Source organism: Leopardus geoffroyi, chromosome D2 (genome assembly GCF_018350155.1).
Source record: "Leopardus geoffroyi isolate Oge1 chromosome D2, O.geoffroyi_Oge1_pat1.0, whole genome shotgun sequence".
NCBI classification, from domain to species: Eukaryota; Metazoa; Chordata; class Mammalia; order Carnivora; family Felidae; genus Leopardus; species Leopardus geoffroyi.
Window position 1 is genome coordinate 74,047,986 of NC_059334.1, and position 18,631 is coordinate 74,066,616.

At 44.9% G+C, this 18,631-nt stretch overlaps 2 protein-coding genes across 6 annotated transcripts in view; one reads left to right on the plus strand and one right to left on the minus strand.

The window, feature by feature from the left end:
• The window catches only part of ENO4 (enolase 4), a 29,112-nt gene extending 15,222 nt beyond the window's left edge, over positions 1–13,890 (plus strand). The window contains exons 8-14 of one of the 3 annotated variants that reach the window (XM_045439081.1): positions 263–319; positions 2,402–2,569; positions 5,649–5,774; positions 7,299–7,494; positions 9,747–9,814; positions 10,338–10,455; positions 13,187–13,890. In XM_045439081.1, coding sequence (XP_045295037.1) covers positions 263–319; positions 2,402–2,569; positions 5,649–5,774; positions 7,299–7,494; positions 9,747–9,814; positions 10,338–10,455; positions 13,187–13,317 — 864 coding nt within the window. In that variant the 3' untranslated portion in view covers positions 13,318–13,890. The remainder of the gene's footprint in view (positions 1–262; positions 320–2,401; positions 2,570–5,648; positions 5,775–7,298; positions 7,495–9,746; positions 9,815–10,337; positions 10,456–13,186) is intronic. The other 2 variants (XM_045439082.1, XM_045439083.1) reach the window with 2 other exon arrangements.
• Positions 13,891–16,494: 2,604 nt separating this feature from the next.
• Positions 16,495–18,631, minus strand: part of SHTN1 (shootin 1) — a 100,514-nt gene continuing 98,377 nt past the window's right edge. For all 3 annotated transcript variants that reach the window (XM_045439086.1, XM_045439088.1, XM_045439087.1), the window contains one exon: positions 16,495–18,276. In XM_045439086.1, the coding sequence (XP_045295042.1) occupies positions 18,054–18,276 (223 nt within the window). In that variant the 3' untranslated portion in view covers positions 16,495–18,053. The remainder of the gene's footprint in view (positions 18,277–18,631) is intronic.

Below are 18,631 nucleotides of genomic sequence, written 5' to 3' on the forward strand. Positions count from 1 at the left end.
GTTATCCACATACCCCATCTATAATGATTGGAGGTACAACGTAAAGACGAACAAAAGGGAACATGCACTTGAATTCGAAAAAATGGTTTGGAGGTTATCAAAATAGGGAGGGGCTGGTAAGGTCCCTCTGTGTGTGTGTGTGTGTGTGTGTGTGAGTGCACACACATGTGATTCACAGTGCGACCGGTCAGGGCCCAGAGCAGTGGACGGGCCACAAGACCTAATAATTGCAAGTGACTTATCTTCATCTTCTGTCCCACAGCCGCCTCCTCCAAAAACAGAGACAAAAAAAGGGCATAATGGAAACAAAAGAAGTCAAGTAAGTGCATGTATTTCCTTACCACACTTCAGTGCGACACAGTTCGTTTATATCCTCTCTGCCCGTGTTCCTCTCCCAGTCACTGAGCCCCAAGACCGGGGCTGACACGAATGCAAACAACATAGTGCTCCTCCTCCAAGAGCGAGAAGCCGGCAGAGCCCAGGGCTGGGACATCTTTCCATCCTCCCTCTCTGGCCATAGGCTGTGGGCCAGCAGTTGTCTGTCCAGCCGACACCTCGGAGGGCACGGAGAATCATTTATAAGTAACAGGATTATATTTGGAACCTGATAGGTGAAATGCTGGGGAAGGGGAATTTCTGCTGAGTAGCTAAAAAGCACATGGGAAAGGTTTTCGATCTTCATCTTCCCCCTATCAAGTGAGAGAGAAACAAAAGGCACAAAAAGAGAGCCATCTCTTTCATCGCGTCCCGCAAAGTCACCAAAGCACCATATCCAGAACCATTACGGGAGCTCAGATTTTGTCAGCGGCGTCAGACAAACAGTTCTTGTCAAGATTGGCCAGGATGGCTGCAAGGGCCTCGGGAAACCGTCTGACCTTGATCAATGACTCTGGTGATTGTGGGTGCTCTGACAGACACATCTGTTCCATGCCTAACCTTTCAACCATATAGTTAGAATAACCAATAAGAACCCCGGAGATAATGCAAATGGTCCTAGTTGCTCACCCGGACTAGTAAAGATGGAAAACTAAATCCCTCTTCAAAATTGGGAGAGAGAAGAGAAATGTATGAAAAAATACACCAGAAAGTAAAGTACTTGACAGTTGCATCTGTTGGGATGAACACAACACTCTAAAGCTGGACCTTGTAAGAGCGCTTAGGCGATGATGAACAAGCCACCCGGTATCAATGCTGTTTCCCTCGTGCCAGCAGGTTGTCCTCTGTGTTCCAAGAAGCTCAGACCAAGATCAGTCGTCCTGTGATCAGCTTTGCTACTTTCTATTTCTGTTAGAAAAAGCTTAGTTGTTCGATTCTAGAGAGGCAGCCATACCAGTGGAGGCATGAACTCTGGAGCTAAACTTCCTGGATTAAAATCTGTTCCAAGTTACTTAGCTCTCTATAAAATGGGATAATAATAGTACTTGCTTCATAGGTTAACGTAAGGAGTAAATGTATTTATGTAAAGCATTTAGAATGGTAGCTGGCATTTAATAAGTGATAAATAAACTCTAAATAAGTCATACTTTTCTAGTTTAGAAGACTCCAACAAAACTCCTCAGTTGATATACAGAAATTTCCCCAACTATTCCTTTGCCAAGTAAAAGGCTCTCGCTGACATTAAAAATGTGGGATGGTTCTTATAATTGACTAGTGTTATCAGAGAAATGGGATAGTTACACCTAGGTTCGTGCACACACTTGGGTTTGCTCTTGAGTTTGGCATGCACACACACACACACACACACCCTTCAGAATTACTGATTCTGCTTCAACTATGTTATAATTGGATAGTGGCAATTTATGATGAGGCATATCAGGGCTGACCTTGCAATAGAAATTCATGGCTTTCCCTGGGCTGCTCCGGGTCCCAAACATTCTTCCATCCTCAGCAACGCATTTTAGCAGAGTTCTTCACTCCTTTTTCTCATAAAACGTTTCCTGAAGGAGGGTTCCAGCCTTAATACTTATATTCTTCCAAAGGAAGACAGAACACAGGAAAGAGCGTGTTTGGAAGGAGATGGAGAAGGACAGAGTTAGGGACAGGCTGGACAGACGCTTACAGAGACCAGGTGGAAATTTACTACCTTGGTGGTTGCAGCTCAGGTCAGCCCATGTACAGTGAAAGAGCTGATATAAGAGATTACACAGGCAGACCAAAGAGACAAGTGTATTCCTGGGTCAAACTTGAAACCTTGGGCTAAGGAAATTATTCCAGATACTTTGGGCAATCGTACGCTGGAAGGTCATGCAGAGATGAGAGGAACCTGAATGTGCCGTTAGCGGAGACACAGAGACACATCTAGAGGGCTGTATCTGGTTATAAACAATGCCTAGTTTATAACCAGGAAGCTCCAAGAATCTTACTGTGCTCAATTTACATGCATCATTTGGTTTGGTTACAGCAGCCCATCACCGGCAAGATGTCCCATCTTGGCTGTTTAACCATTAATTACGACACCATAGAGCAGCCTCTGCTCCTCATCGAAGGCATCTGTGCAAACCTGGGGCTGGACCTGGGGACCAATCTGCATCTAGCCATCAACTGTGCTGCACACGAGCTGATAGATTATGTAAGTTTCTGCTCCAGAACACTTAACTTTTTGTTGGGTCCCAGTATTTTTAAATTAGAACTCAAAACGAGTGTTTCTGAACATTTTCCAAACAGATTCTGTTGTTTTTATTAATATCGTGTGAGGGGACAAACATAAATGCCAACCTGAGAAAGCCAAGTTAGCTAATGACCAGAGAATACCATAACCATATGATTAAAAAAATTTTTTAATGTTTATTTATTTTTGAGAGAGAGAGAGAGACAGAGAAAGAGACAGAGAGTGAGCGGGGGAGGGGCAGAGAGAGACACACACACACACACAGAATCAGAAGCAGGCTCCAGGCTCTGAGCTGTCAGCACAGAGCCTGACGCGGGGCTCGAACTCATGAACCATGAGATCATGACCTGAGCCAAAACTGACCGAGCCGCCTAGGCGCCCCTATGATCTTTAAAAATTAACAGAAAATGGCAAAATAATTACATATAGAAATCCTGTAACAAAAATTACTAACATGGTTGCTTACATTGCAATTATGAGAGCTGTTGAAAAATAATTTAACAAGCTGGCATGTCCTGCTGAGTTCACTCATTTCATTGGTAAGTGCTGAATTTGTCAAGCATGAAAAGTGAACCCATTGTTTAACTGTGACTTGGTAAGCCCTTCTGGACAAGTGGTTTTCAGAATTTCTTCTGTGACTCACTTTATTTTGTTTATTTTGAAAGAGAGCAGGAGTGGAAGGGGGGAGGAGAGAGAAGGAGAGAGAGAGAGAATCCCAAGCCGACTCCACCCTGTCAGTGCAGAGCCCGATATGGGGCTTGAACTCATGAACCATGAGATCATGAACCCGAGCCAAAACCAAGAGTTGGACACTTAATTGACTGAGCCACCCAGGTGCCCCTGTGACTCACTTTTTAAATATAAAAATATTTGCAAGTTATTGACATTTATGGAGAATGTATTTTTATCCAATTAAGCCCATCACAGTGTTACCCACAGCCTGGGTTAGGACAGAGCTTTAGTGACGAAGCTTCACCCAGAGACCACACCACAAGCAGGCAGTTATTTTAAAAAGAACAGAAAACAGGTTCACTTTTAAAAAGCTGCAGTCCTCGCTTTCTCGGGGTTAACACGCCTGCAGTTAATGTTAAAACTTGGGAAACTAACATGTTAGGAATGCTGTTAAAAGTTGCCAGTCTGGGGGCGCCTGGGTGGCTCAGTCGGTTAAGCGGCCGACTTCGGCTCAGGTCACGATCTCGCGGTCCGTGAGTTCGAGCCCCGCGTCAGGCTCTGGGCTGATGGCTCAGAGCCTGGAGCCTGTTTCCGATTCTGTGTCTCCCCCTCTCTCTGCCCCTCCCCCCGTTCATGCTCTGTCTCTCTCTGTCCCAAAAATAAATAAACGTTGAAAAAAAAATTAAAAAAAAAAAAAAGTTGCCAGTCTGATACACGTACACATACTTCTGTTCTTCAAATACACAAATGCTGAGTCTGTGTTGTACAAAATGCCCAGCATGTTCACATACACGTGTGGTGATTTGGTAATTAATGTCAAATTCAGGGGAAATGACCAGAGAGAATTCTGCTTGAACTTGCAATTCTTGAAACTTCAAAGGAAAATTTGAACAGCGTATGAGAACCCTAAGTTTCAGCTGACTTCTAAGTCCTTTTTAGTTTTCTAAAGATGCTAAGTGCATGAAGGAATGTTTAATATAATTTCCTATTCTCCACATAATGATTGGTTCCTAGGCATACTATTACAAAAAATAATTGCATGTTTTCATCAGCAATGTATACCAAGAACTATGAATATACTGACTAGTGCTAGCTAGAATGGGGATTTTTTGCTTATATTCAGTAAAATGTATTAGCTTGATAGCAGATAATTCTTACAATGTTAGTTCAAAGTCATTAGCTTTTCTGGGGCCTCTGGGTGGCCCAGTCAGTTGAGTGCCCGACTCTTGGTTTTGTCTCATGGTTCATGGGTTCAAGCCCCTTGTTGGGCTCTGTGCTGACAGTGTGGAGCCTGCTTGGGATTTTTCTCTCTCTCCCTCTCTCCCTGCCCCTCCCCAACTCACATGCGTGTGCATGCATGCTCTTGTACTCTCTCTCTTTCAAAATAAATGAAAATAAACTTTTTAAAAAGTCCTTAACTTTTCTTTACTGACAAGATAGGATTTTTAATGCTTTGCAGTAAAGAAGTAAAAGTTCTTGCTGCTTTTTAATCTGAAAAAAAGAATAAAATCCTTGCAGTTAGGGACTTCTAATTCCAGTGGAATCCCTGCCATTAGCAGCAGTAACAAGAGGGCATTAGCAAACCAAAATGTCATTCTGTTCCATTCTGCCTCCTCCCCAGTACCTAGATACACCCCAGGTGCTGTCCCCCCAGGTGCCGTCCCTCGACACAGACCTGGAAGTCAGTGCGATGTTTCGCAGAGAGATTACGCTAGATCCTTAAGCCCTGTTTCCTCGATGACTCAGGGGCTTTCCGCACTTCAAATGAGTGGGGTTGAACTGGAACTCCACTTTCAAGACCGTACGGTTCCTGCCAGAACTTGCTGCTACCTGAAAAGGAGATGCCTTCACACGGGTCACTTGACATTTCATAGTGGCTGTTAGTATCTCAGAATCACTCTGCTTTCAAATGTTAGGATATCCACAGTAGAGGAAACAAGCTAGTCGTGTACTGTGAGTGGAAAGACGGCGGGTTCTGGTGAGTGGGGCCCCTGTGCGGTGCTGTCCCGTTTTACAAATTTATGTCCTCGCCCATCTGTGCAAGCAGCCAGGCAGCGAGCGCCACGTCACAAACCTAAGCAAGAAATGACTCCGCTCCTTCTGTGTACTTGGTCTTTTGCGCACCAGGCTTCATCTGAAGTCAGTGGTTAGACCCCCACAGGACACGAAGGGGAACAGTGACTCGATTTCCCCAGGCTAATATTTAACAGACATTCAAGGTGCATAGGTTTCTAATGGGCGTACAGCCTGAAAAGAACGTTCACAACCTTTTATGTACGATGAATAAATGCGAATGGGAATCCCACCTTTCACACTGGAGGAATTCACCATTTATCCCGTGCTTTGTTATTGTCCGAACACTTCTCAGAGCAGAGGGAAGTACGAAGTGATGACGGGAACGTACAAAAACGCAGCCGAGATGGCGGACCTGTACGGGGATCTGATCAGCCGGTTCCCTTCAATTATCGCCTTGATCGATCCTTTCAGGAAGGAGGTAATGGCATCCGCCTCGAATGTTATACCCACACAGAGCAAACTCATTCTTTTGGATTGGTCATTCGAAATACTGCCGTCTGGGCGGGGGCTGAGTTGTTTCAGCATATAGGAGGAAAGGCAGGCACCGAGCAAACGCAGAGCAGAAACACAGTTACATAGGAGTGTTCCTCTCTGCAGCAGGAAGCAAGCTAGCCCCGAGCACTTCAGGGTACCGTGTATTTACGAGCAACCTAAGCCAGGCCGGGCGAGCCGCTGTGCCAGCCGCTGCTTCAGCAAGTTCATCACACGCCCTTGTGAAGTGCTCCCGGCAACAGGACGCGGGCTAGGTCAAAGGCTCGTGACCGAGATCCACTCACCACACGATGCACGAAAGTCACAAAGCTGTACTTTTTTTTTTCTTTTTAAATACTTGAGAGAGAGAGAGCACGAGCGAGCGAGCGAGCGAGCCAGCGTGAGCGGCAGAGGGCCAGAGAGAGAGGGAGAGACAGAATCCCAAGCAGGCTCCACGCTGTCAGCATAGAGGTTGACACGGGGCTCGATCTCACGAACCGTGAGATCATGACCTGAGCCGAAATCAAGAGTCGGACGCTCAGCCAACTGAGCCACCCAGGCGCCCCACGAAGCCGTATTTTTCGTAAGGTTTCAGATAGTGAGGTTTGGGGATCCGTGCCAGCAACTGGACCTGACAAGGGTGGTCCATGTACCACAGGCCATCGCTCTCCCTAATGCTCCAAAACTCCAAGACTTCATGGTACGAACTGAAGAACCATTAGATATGCTGAACAGATACGCTCTCTGAGATAACACATGATTTAAATTTGGGGAGTGAGGACGGTTGCTGCCTCTCACTTGGTGGCCCAGGGCCTCGGTCAGCCATCACTCCTGTCACTGCCTGTGCCTCATCCCGGCACTGGCAGAGCCCCGACTTCCACAGCTTGTCTCGGGGCTCTGACCTCAGCCGGTTTTAATGCGACAAACTGCCCCTGTGTCGTGTGTTCTCGTGGGACAGGCTGGAATCTGGTACCGTGGCTTAGAGGATTTTGTATACCATCCGTTAAAAAATAATAAGCACTTCATTTCATGTGATGGTCTCACCAATAAAAAATAAGGGTGTTGAGAATGAGAACCTAGGGCTCTTGCAGGGGCATTTCCTTCAGTTGTCCATTCACCAGATAGAACAGTGAGATCTGGCCAAGCAGTCATTACTGGTGTCATGGATAATACCGGGGGTAGGAGTAGCTTGGGTTTGAAGGACTTCATTGTGGAGCATTTAATGTGCTAAACATTTTATTTGCTAGATCTATAAGCTCAAATTTAATTAATCACTTGAAATTTTGTTCCATGAAGCTTGTTAATTTGTGTGGCTGTGATTCAGGTATCATTCAGCCACTGCTGGTACAACAGAAAACTGTTTTGTGGCTCTCAGAAAGATCGGTAACTTTGAATATGTGCCATAAGATTCCTGTTGTTTTGTGACTATGCTTAATGCATTATAACTATCAATTCTTAAATATTTACCTAGGACTCTGAACAGTGGGACAGCATCTATAATGCTCTTGGTTCCAGATGTTACATAATTGCAGGAACTACATCCAAAAGCATTTCTACACTTCTAGAGAATGGTAACATCAGCATCCCCAAATCCAGCGGGCTGATCATCAAACACACCAATCAAACTACGATGTCTGACTTGGTGCAAATAACCAATCTTCTTGACAGTGAGTAAAAATATAGATCTAACAGGCTCATAATGAACTTAACTTGGTTGTAAAAGGAGCCAAAAATAACACAGTTTATCGGTTAATAAAAAGCATGGCATTCATCTTGGAAGGAAAACAAATTTCCAACCATCTGCGAGAGCTTTGATGCTGGAAGATGAAATGCAGCTAGCTTACTGAGTCACTTCAGTGTTCCGACAACAGCCCCAGTCCAGAAGGTTGACCCCTTTATCGAGGGCTACCACACAGGTGTGGCTAAGGACAATGCCTTATCAGCTTCATACCGCACTACAGTGATCCCACTTGTCCATGCTGATTTTTTTATTTTTGAGAGGGAGAGAGTGGGTGCTTGTGTGCAAGCAAGGGCGAGGAAGAGGGAGAGAGAATCTTAAGCAGACTTCGTGCCCAGCAAGGACCCCAAAGCGGGGCTCAATCTCACAACTGTGAGATCATGACCTGAGCCAAAATCAAGAGTTGGATGCTTACTGACTAAGCCACCCAGGTGCCCCCACACTGATGTTTTCAATTTCTCACAAGTTTCAAACTCTTTACCAGCTTGAGGGCTTTGAACATGCTGTTCCTTCAGGTTAGAATGCTTTACCCTGTATCATTTACTCAGCTAACAACTCCTGATCCTTTACGTCTCCTTTACTTAAAGGAAACCTTTTCAGATGTATGTGCCTTTCCGGGCTTCCTCGCCCCTACCTGGTTGCTCTGAACCTTTCTCATAGCCTCCTATGCTTTCTCTATATCCTACTGGCCACAGTTACTTGTTCAGTTATTTGATGTCTAGTAGCCTCCATTAGACTGTAAACTCCCGTGAGTTCACAGGAGCCTCGTTCACTTACACACAGTGCCTGAAACATGAGTGGGTCTCAGGAACTAGGCAGAAGGCTGGAGCAGGACTCAGGGCCAGACTGGCAGCCAGGCTCCTGGGCTGGTGCCAGAGAAGGGAATGGAATGTCTTAGTCCCCGTCCTGCAGAGGGCCCAGTCGAGGGCCCAGGCAGGGCTTTCCTGTAGGAGGTGGGTGGGAGAGCCCAGCCCTGGCCTTTCCTCCAGGGCCTCCCTGTCAGCAGGCAATCACTTCAGATTGCTACTGTAGCTCCTGCCTCTAAAGCACAAACACTGTCTCTGGAGGAAGAATCCTGGCTCTTTGTAGACTGGCAAATTTCAAGGGGTTCTGAGATCCTCAAATGACTGATGAAGCACCAGCGACACTGTTCGTCTCATAGGTAAGCACTCAGAACGACAGGTTCCTTTGAATAATATTCTACATGATAAACTGTGGAATCCAATGAGGCATATCATCTCCCCAAATGGTGCCCTTTTACTTCCTGTAGATTTTGTCTCAAAGATGCACACTTTTCTACACTGAACATGGACAAGATGGAATCGTGTCCTACAGTTGTGGTCTTAGAAACGTGTCGATCTAATTTGAGCATTTCTCCCCTTTAGTGGTCATAAAGGTCTTACAACTTATGGTAGCTTAGATTTGTTGACAGGTGGCATTCATGTGGGGTTTAGCATCTGAGATACCAGAAAGGCATAAACAGGTAAAACTAGGGTAACAAGTGGCACCTGGGGGGCTCAGGAATAAGTGTGTCACTCTGGATTTCAGCTCAGGTCATGATTTCACCTGAGATCAAGCCCAACATTGGGCTCCTTCTGTCCCTCCCTCTTCTCCCTTTGCCCCTGCCCCCTACATGTGCATTCTCTTTCTCAAAAAAACAAACAACAAAAAACAACTAGGGTAATAAAAATACAATGTTTAGATCAGAATTCTCTGCTGGTCAAATCATTGAGTCTTCACAGGAAAGTTTTAAATCTCTAGCAATTTTTTTAAAAATCTGTATTTTTGAGTGATAGAGAGAGAGAGGGAGGGAGGAACAGAGAGAAAGGGAGACAAAGCATCCGAAGCAGACTCCAGACTCTGAGCTGTCAGCACAGAGCCTGATGTGGGGCTTGAACTCACTAACCCCGAGATCATGACCTGAGCCGAAGTTGGACACTTAACTGACTGAGCCACCCAGGTGCCCCAAACCTCTAGCAAATTTTAAATTTTGGTTCCAGAGGTATGTATATATATATATACATACACATATACATGCACATACACACACATACATATATACATATGTATATGTATATGTATATGTATATGTATATGTATATGTATATATGTATGTATATATATGCACACACTTATTGTTTCTATACCATCTAAACCTGAAAAGAATTCCTCTGCTCACAGGTAAGAAGCACATCGCTGTCTTTGGAAGCACAGAAGGAGAGTCTTCTGATGACAGCCTTGTCGATTTGGTAAGTGCTAAAAGCTGGTCAATTGCAGAATTGCCAAAACACTGCTTTTATCTCGAATTGGTATTTCAGAGAAATGCAGTATTTGGCGGAGAAAGTCATGTAACCTTTTATGAAAGAGACTTGCTTCCTCCCAGACAGCTGCCTTTTGTAAAGAGCTAATCTTTGAACTTTTAAAAAGAAGAAAAATTGAAGTCCTGGGAAAATGATGAGCACACTGAAATGGCTGGGGTGTGCCCTTGCAATCTTACCGCCTAAAATGAAGTGGGAAAGGCCAGAATGTTCTTAGATAAAATCAGCACGCTCACATGACTAGTAAAGCATCTGATGTTTAGTCACGCTCTTTACCTTTTGCCGCTGTCCCTTTGTAAGCAGGCCGTGTTACCTACATAAAGATAAAATACTGACTTATGAGGAAAACCAGAACAGCACGCGGTGTCCGCTCCCTTTCTCCCTAAAGAACGGTTCGTATTCTAGCAACACGTGACTTCTCGTTTAAAATAAATTTTGTCCCCCACCCCCTTAGGCCATTGGACTCGGTGTCCGGTTTATCAAGTTGGGAGGTCTTTCTCGAGGCGAACGGGTGACTAAGTACAACCGCCTTTTTACTATAGAGGAAGAACTTGTCCAGAAGGGAGCACTGGGTACGCGCTGCTTTCTTGCTTTGTTTTCACTTCGCCATGAATAAGAGAACAAAGATTGGGAGAGGGGGAATGGGAGGCCCTCAGCAGGAGGGCAGGGGAATCCAAAGACTATAACTAAGTGCTGACAACACTGGGGTGGCATTTACCACAATGTGCATTGTTTTCTTAATGGATTATCTATTTACCTGAATGTTTTAAACTCTCGCCCTTCCTCTCCATGAATAAGCTGCATGGTGCTTTTCAATAGAATTAATTGATTGGAATCTCCAAGCCTACCTTTTGTTATGCTCCAAATTATGGCTAAGGTCTGGCTGCACAGCCCCTGAAAGTTAAAGGCAGATGTTTTCCTGATGAGTCTTAGAAACAACTCCTTTTCCTTCAGACGAGTAGACAGCATGTTAACTCTGTCATACGTTGGAAAGGCTACGGTCTCAGGAGAACCGAGGGAATTTATGAGGTAAATTATTTCTTTTTTTTTTTTTTTTTTTTTTAATTTTTTTTTTCAACGTTTATTTATTTTTGGGACAGAGAGAGACAGAGCATGAACGGGGGAGGGGCAGAGAGAGAGGGAGACACAGAATCGGAAACAGGCTCCAGGCTCTGAGCCATCAGCTCAGAGCCTGACGCGGGGCTCGAACTCACGGACCGCGAGATCGTGACCTGGCTGAAGTCGGACGCTTAACCGACTGCGCCACCCGGGCGCCCCTTATTTCTTTTTTATGAGGCAAAAACCTCTGCAGATTTGCTTGGATAGGAGTACCTTGTAAGTACTGGCTACTTGGAGAGAAAACACCCCAGATACCCATTTTTACCCTTCATGTTACTGGGATGGCCAGAAGTAGGCACATAGCATACAGAGATATTTAAAGAGACCACGTTATCGTCTTTGTAATTCAAACAACAAAGACACCGATGGAAGCCATAATGATAAATTTGCTATGTTTAACATATGTAATGACCTTGAAAGACACCCTAAGCTTCATAGAAAATAAAAACATGGGGCGCCTGGGTGGCTCAGTCGATTAAGCGTCAAACTTCGGCTCAGGTCATGCTCTCACGGTTCGTGGGTTTGAGCCCCGCGTCGGGCTCTGTGCTGACAGCTCAGAGCCTGGAGCCTGCTTCGGATTCTGTGTCTCCCTCTCTCTCTGACCCTCGCCTGCTCATGCTCTGTCTCTCTCTCTCAAAAATAAATAAAACATTAAAAAAAAATTTTTTTTTAAACATAATGGAGAGACTCTGAGGAGTTAAGGGCAATCAGAAATTAGTGTGTGTTGTTGGATGTGTAATATCGGGTTGGTTTTTCCAGATAGGCAAAATCATACTGCTCCTATATATGATTATTCCTACCTGGTTATTTTATGTCATCCTGCCTCTTAGAAGCCTCAGGTTCCAAAATGACCCACCACATTTCCAGCCAGACCTCCCCGCAAGAGAAACAGCTGCTTCAGGGCATCAGAAAGGATCCTAGTGACCAGAGGCCCGGCCCAGCCCCTCCTCCCTCAGGGACAGTGCCAACCAAACATTCTGGAACAGATTAGCAGATTACAGACATGCCTCATTCTATTGCATTTGGCTTCACTGCACTTCTCAGATACTGTGGTTTTTTACAGAATGAAGGTTTGAGGCAACCCTGCCTGAAGCAAGTCTGTCCGCACCATTTTTCCAACAGCATTTGCTCACTTCACATCTCTCTGTCAGGTTTTAGTAATTCTGGCAAAATTTCAAACTTTTTCATTATTATACTTCTTATGATGATCTGTGATCCGGTGATTGACTTTGAGAGCTCAGATGATGGTGAGCATTTTTTAGCAATATAGTATTTTTAATTTAGGTATGCACATATTTTTAATGTGCATTTATTTTTGAGAGAAGGAATTGAGTTGGGGCTGCAGAGAGAGAGGGCGACAGAGGATCCGAAGTGGGCTTCTGCGCTGACAGCAGTGAGCCCGGTGCGGGGCTCGAACTCACAAACCGTGAGATCATTACCTAAGCCGAAGTCAGACACCCAACCGACTGAGCCACCCCAGGCGCCCCGTACATTTTTTTTTTTTTAGACATAATGCTACTGCACTCTTAACCAACTATGTTATAAACATAACTTTTATGTGCACTGGAAAACCAAAAAACTCACTCGACTTGCTTTTTTGTGGTGGTCCGGGACCACACAGGCAGGATCTCTGAGGTGTGCCTGTGATGAGAATTCTTGTCATTGGCCTGTGGCCAGTACAGCACATTGACAGTAGTCAGTAAATGATAAGTAGTCAATAAATGACCAAAAACTGGAAAAACAAATGTCCCCACTAAGAGAATAAGTAGGAAGTCCTGTAGAAGCTCAACCCTTAACACAGTCACTGCCCACATGGACTGGACTGAAGTCTGCAACTGTCTATGTTGGAACAGTTAGCTGACAGTGGTTTGTATTCATGTAGAGGACTGGTCTTCCCTCTAGTTCATCTTCTTCCTCTGGTCCTTTTCTGCCAAGCTTCTGCCCAAAGCCCACCATACGCCAAATGTTCCGGAAGGGTACCACACAAACTGAACAAGCATACCGCACAGCTAACATACAACCCAAGTCGGGCCCGGTTTTAAATGGTCCCAGGATCTTTTCTCACGGTGACGTGACCCCTCTGGGCGGTTCTGAAGATGACCTCCTTTACGTCACGTAACAAATAACAGCCAACTTGGCACCACTGGGTTAACTGTAACCTTTATTGCTCTTGTTGTGTAATAGGTTTCAACGAGGAACACACATTTTTTTCCTTGCATGAGGAAGCTGAAAAGGCCACCATGGCTGGGGGGCCGCCTGAGCTCCTGGAGCCCATCTTCCCCACAGAAGTGATGGAGGGGTCAGCCAAAGCGTGAGCGTCTTCTGGATGGGGCCACGGACAACCCCGACTTATGGCCACTTGAGACCCGTACAGCTGAGGTGCATCTCTGTGTTGGTTTTGCTCAAAAACGTCCCTAACTCATGTGCTCCATTTGACTCTTTGGATTTCACTCTGGTAAAATCGGTACATAGCCCTTCGGCCTGAAATCATACCTGTAAACTGCGTCTTCCAGCCACCCATTTCCGTGGGGATTCTGTTTGTCTACCAGCCCTCCTGTCCACTGGGGGGCCACGACCCAGTAAAAGAGCCCAACGCTTTTGCTGTTGACTCCTCACTGAGTGCAGATTCTAATTCCGTGCCAGAAAGCACAGATGCGTTTCTGTAGTAGCCACAGCCTCACACACAAGTATGAGAGGCCACAGTCTGTGTGACCGCCAGCTTCCTCTTCCCTCCTTACCGTTAATTCCCTTTTCCCTGATTCCCTCCCCCAAATTTTCATCTTTATTATATTACTTATATGCTTGTGCGTGTCCTTAGATCCTCTTTGGAAAAAGAAATCAGTATAAATGAACAAAACACGTTAAATGAATAAATAACCTTAAGGTTCCTAACTGCCCAATTATTTATACTACGGCATCTCACAGGGGACTAAAAATGATATACAGGCTGACTGAAGTGCCCTTCGTATAAGCCAGCGTCAGGGCTATAGCAGAAAAGTACCAGAAACAAATTTATTCAAACACATACCTATAGATCTAATAGTGTCCTACTGCTTTATATATAATTTAGCTTCTGTTAAAAGTTACCATTTGCTTTCCTCTAAAGCTATGAAAATTGTTATGCACTGACCTGCGGGAGAGTTGGTGAAGTTTAGATTTCTGATCTATTCTGTATGTTTTTACTAAGCATGCTGAGAAGCTTCCCTTTTGAAGAGTACCCACGGGGAAACTCAAGGGCCTTATGGTAAAGCCAAGGGCTTACGCTCAAAGCAACGACTGAAAATTGGCTCAGGGGCGGGCTCTCTCAGAGCACAGGGCGGCGGTGGGAGAACCACGTCGCGATCTGTGGTTGTTCCTGCCTGTCCCGGTGCTCAGCAACACGTGATGGGGTAGGAGAACCTGGCAGGAAAATTCATTTTAAAGGCAGGCAGCACATGACTGGCGTTCGACACAGCCTTTGCACATAGCCACACGCACCTGAAATACGGGGGATCACCGGACAGTCTGCCCTGGACCATAACACAAATTATAATTAAATGAATGGAACCAGAGCAAAAATATGCAAACGAAGTCAGTAACTAAATTAAATGAACCGAAGAGGTAATTTATTACCTCAACCGGGTTAGTGCTTTCATTTGCACACAGACACACAGCCTTTTCCTAACTTGAAGCCCAGGGCCGCCAATGGAGAGGAGCATTCGAATTTCTTCATGTAATGAACACTGCTTCTACTTACATTTTCTCTCTCTCTCCCTACATACATGTCACTATATCGTAGACATAAAACACGCACTATACACGCTATAGAAGTTATTATTTATAAAAGAGGTCAAAGAGACTAGTCCTATGTCCATTGTGAATGAATGGGGTTGGGGAATGTTAGTGCCAGGAAGAAACTTCCAAACCGATCCAATCCTTTCAACGAGGGCTGCTTGAGGATCGTTCTAAGCTCCCGGATGGTGATGGACGGTGTCCCGTCTCCACAACTTACTGCCACATACGCTGAAGTTGTTCCAGGATAGAAGTCATTAAACACACATGGGAAAATCATCCAGGGTTCTGTGACACAGACCATCATTTACCTGACGTACAATCTAAAGATGGTCTAGAAAGAGAATGGATGATCGTGTTTGCCTGTCCTACTCCATTTTTCCAACAAACGTGTTATCGTGTGTTAACAAAGAGGCCAAGGAAAGAGGAATTCCTGGTGAGTAGCCCGAGCCACGTCACCCGTCCTTCTCACTCAGGCAAAACAAGGCTGGCCGGGTACAGCCCTGCGGGGTCCTGCCAGTCAGTGTTTCCACGGGACCGCCCAGCTGCTGAGACCACGGTGCCGAGGACTTTGAGACCAGCCCAGGCACAAGAGGGTGTTAGAATTTTAACTACATTCTTCTTCTTTGGGGAAAGAAGGGAGACACCTTCTTTCATAGCAAGAGCACAAAGTATGTCTATCCCTTTGCCTCACGCGGGCAATAAAAACGCACCAGTACTAGTCCAAAACTGTAGCAGGTGAGACATAGTTCCTGTTCCAAAACAGAAGAAGAAATCATTTTTTAGAGAAAACAAAACTTTAAAGTTGGCAGTCCCGGGGCGCCTGGGTGGCGCAGTCGGTTAAGCGTCCGACTTCAGCCAGGTCACGATCTCGCAGTCCGTGAGTTCGAGCCCCGCGTCGGGCTCTGGGCTGATGGCTCAGAGCCTGGAGCCTGTTTCCGATTCTGTGTCTCCCTCTCTCTCTGCCCCTCCCCCGTTCATGCTCTGTCTCTCTCTGTCCCAAAAATAAATAAACGTTGAAAAAAATAAATAAATAAATAAATAAAGTTGGCAGTCCCTTCCAACTTTAAAATGGTATAAAGATCATCTATTAATTTGCGGGTGTGTGCAAATGGCTAAGAATGACCTTGAAGACACAAACCCCAGTCTTCCTGTGTCCTCCTGTCCTGGACTAACAGCTTGTTGACAACGGCACCCCAGCAGGGACGAACCTCCTCACAACTGATGCGAAAGGGGCAATACTGGAGGCAGAACAAGAGGAGTTAAATCCTACATCAAACTCCTCGAGATCAAATTAACTTTCAATGCTTTGTGATCACGATGAAGGAAAGAAAGTGGCTCGGACAAGACAAGAACACTTGCAAAGCCCGGTTGCCAATCGACGTCTGGCCTGGGGAGCGCATCTCACCAAACAGGCTACCTTCCTACCCTGGAAATGAGGGGGGTTGCGTAAGTGCGTCACCCCCTTGATGTGTGTGATGACTAGGGAATGACAAGTGTACGTGTCTCTATGTTCCTAAATGTGTGTAAAACACATGCCGGCAGCCTCATGGCAGGTACAGGAAGGAGGGCACGAGGAAGCACGGAGCAAAATTCCTCAAAGAAACCATTTTGCGGACGATTAAAAATCGCTGAAGTCATCCAACGCGTCTGCAATTCTCTTGCTCAAGAATGAGAGGTTTGGGGACCTAACCCCAAAATCTCAATAACCACAACTGACCTTTAATGGGAAACTGTCAGTGCTTTTTAATAAGTGTGGTGAGGAGACTTCAAATCACAGCATAACAGAACTTGTGTAAGTGTTAACGCAGTTTGTAGTCAGTGGATCATACAGAATAGTATTCAGTTAGGAACGTTATAGCCGAAAAACATTACATTTTAATTCCCCGTGAGTAAACCAATAAGTAACTGGAAAATCATCACTGGAAGAACATGGAAACAGTCAAGCATAACAAACCTACAGAAGGAGAATTATCTCCAAATTTAGGAAGTACATTTATTTACCTGCCTACCCACCTCTTCAAGCCTATGCTTAGCACACGTGCAAAAATAAAATACAACTACTGCAATTATTACTATCATTTTCTTCTGCCCTTAGGTGAGAAACACCTGACAGCTACATGCTGAGCCGTGCTAACAAAACTAAACCTTTCACGTTCTTTAATAGTAAAATTACCATTACTGAATCATTGTCATAAAAAATGCATTCAAGTACCTTACCACTTATTTTAAATAAACACCAATTTTGAAACAATCAACTTCGAAAAGCTGTATAAGTTTTTTTTTTTTTAAAAATCCCTGATTACATTTCTATTTATTCACCGTGGTAGACTGAAACATTGTATTTTTAGAGACTAACTACCACTTAATTTCTTTAAAAAAACACACACACACACACACAACAAACCTGCATAATGTGGAACAGCAGTGAAGGAGGAAAATAGTGTGCTTGTCACTTATCTTGACTGTACATAAGAATCGCGATAAACCACGGCACTGGTGCCACGTTCGTACGTGAGAAAACAGTTAACTCCTAGCACGGAGCACACTGTTTACCAAGATAATACTCTATTAAGTCCAAGGCTGGGACTTTCCCCTCCATTCTTCATTCAGGCCACCAGAGCATTCCCACCGACGTCCTTGGGAGGCTCTGAACACGGTGAAAATACACACGGATTTTCCGTGCCGTAGCTGACAGTGTGTGCAAGGAGCACGGACTATGGGAGTTACTGGCTTGGCACCTGCAGCTCCTGAATTTTATGCTTTACCTCGGGATAGGCTAGAAAGTGATCTGTACGCCACGTGCCTAACAATTTCCATGCTACTGCAGTTTCTCTAGCAAAAGAAGATGAGCCCCCAAACAGAAGCTTCTTTGGGGACTTTTTAAATCCTCTCCAGCTGGTCAGTTCTGTTTCTCCATTTATCCATAGAGCCGCGAACTTTCAGTATTAGGTTTGTTCAGTGGTTTGCACGTTAGCTAAAAAGACAGACGCCTGAATTTTTTGTAACCTTCTAGAAGAAGTCACACTTAATACACTAATTTGAAAAACAAAAACAAAACAGCTTATCCCTATACAGAAAAATAAAACCTACATAGGATGTGTATTTTGCTAAACAACTTACTTATGTTTATAGGTAAATTACTTACAAAAGTGACACCAGAATAGAACCTGTACCGTGAGTCCAGTGACAAGAACAGAATATCGGCAGCCCCCTTGCCAATACGCCGGAACTGATCACTACTCGGCGAAGAGGGCTGGTACACGAGTCGGCTTTCGCATCAGCAGTGAGAGCTGTCTGTGTCTCTCATTTTTTCCATGCTGTCTTCTTTGTATTCTGGTTTCATTTTGCCTTCGTCATCCTCGCGTGGAGTTGAATCTTTTTCGGTGAGCTGGTCTTTGGTTTGGGGTTCGTGTGTGGAAACAGGATCTAAAACTACAACAGGTCCAGCTTGTTGCTCTTTGCCAAAGCGCTGGCTCCTGCATCCGGCGTTACTGGGAGGCCTAGAGGAAGAACATTTACACAAAACAAAACAAAACAAAAAAGCAGAGAGAGAGAAAATATTTGGCTTCCATATTCCTGGATTCAGACCAACCAAAAAAAAAAAAAAAAAAACAACCCAAATGCTCTAAGTCTAATTAGCATGCACAAAGTGGTCTTTGAGGTGCCAGCCATTAAAATAAAAAGGAGCTATTAGATGACATATTAGGAGCAGGAGGCCAGGAGAAAGAAGGCGGAAAAAGTCAGAGCAATTAACTACAGAAGTGTTAAAAAGCCAAATTCACCTACCTGCTTAATTACACACTCTTCTCAAGAAGTGCAAAGCTCTTGGGTGCCTGGCGCAGGCCGTCCCACTGC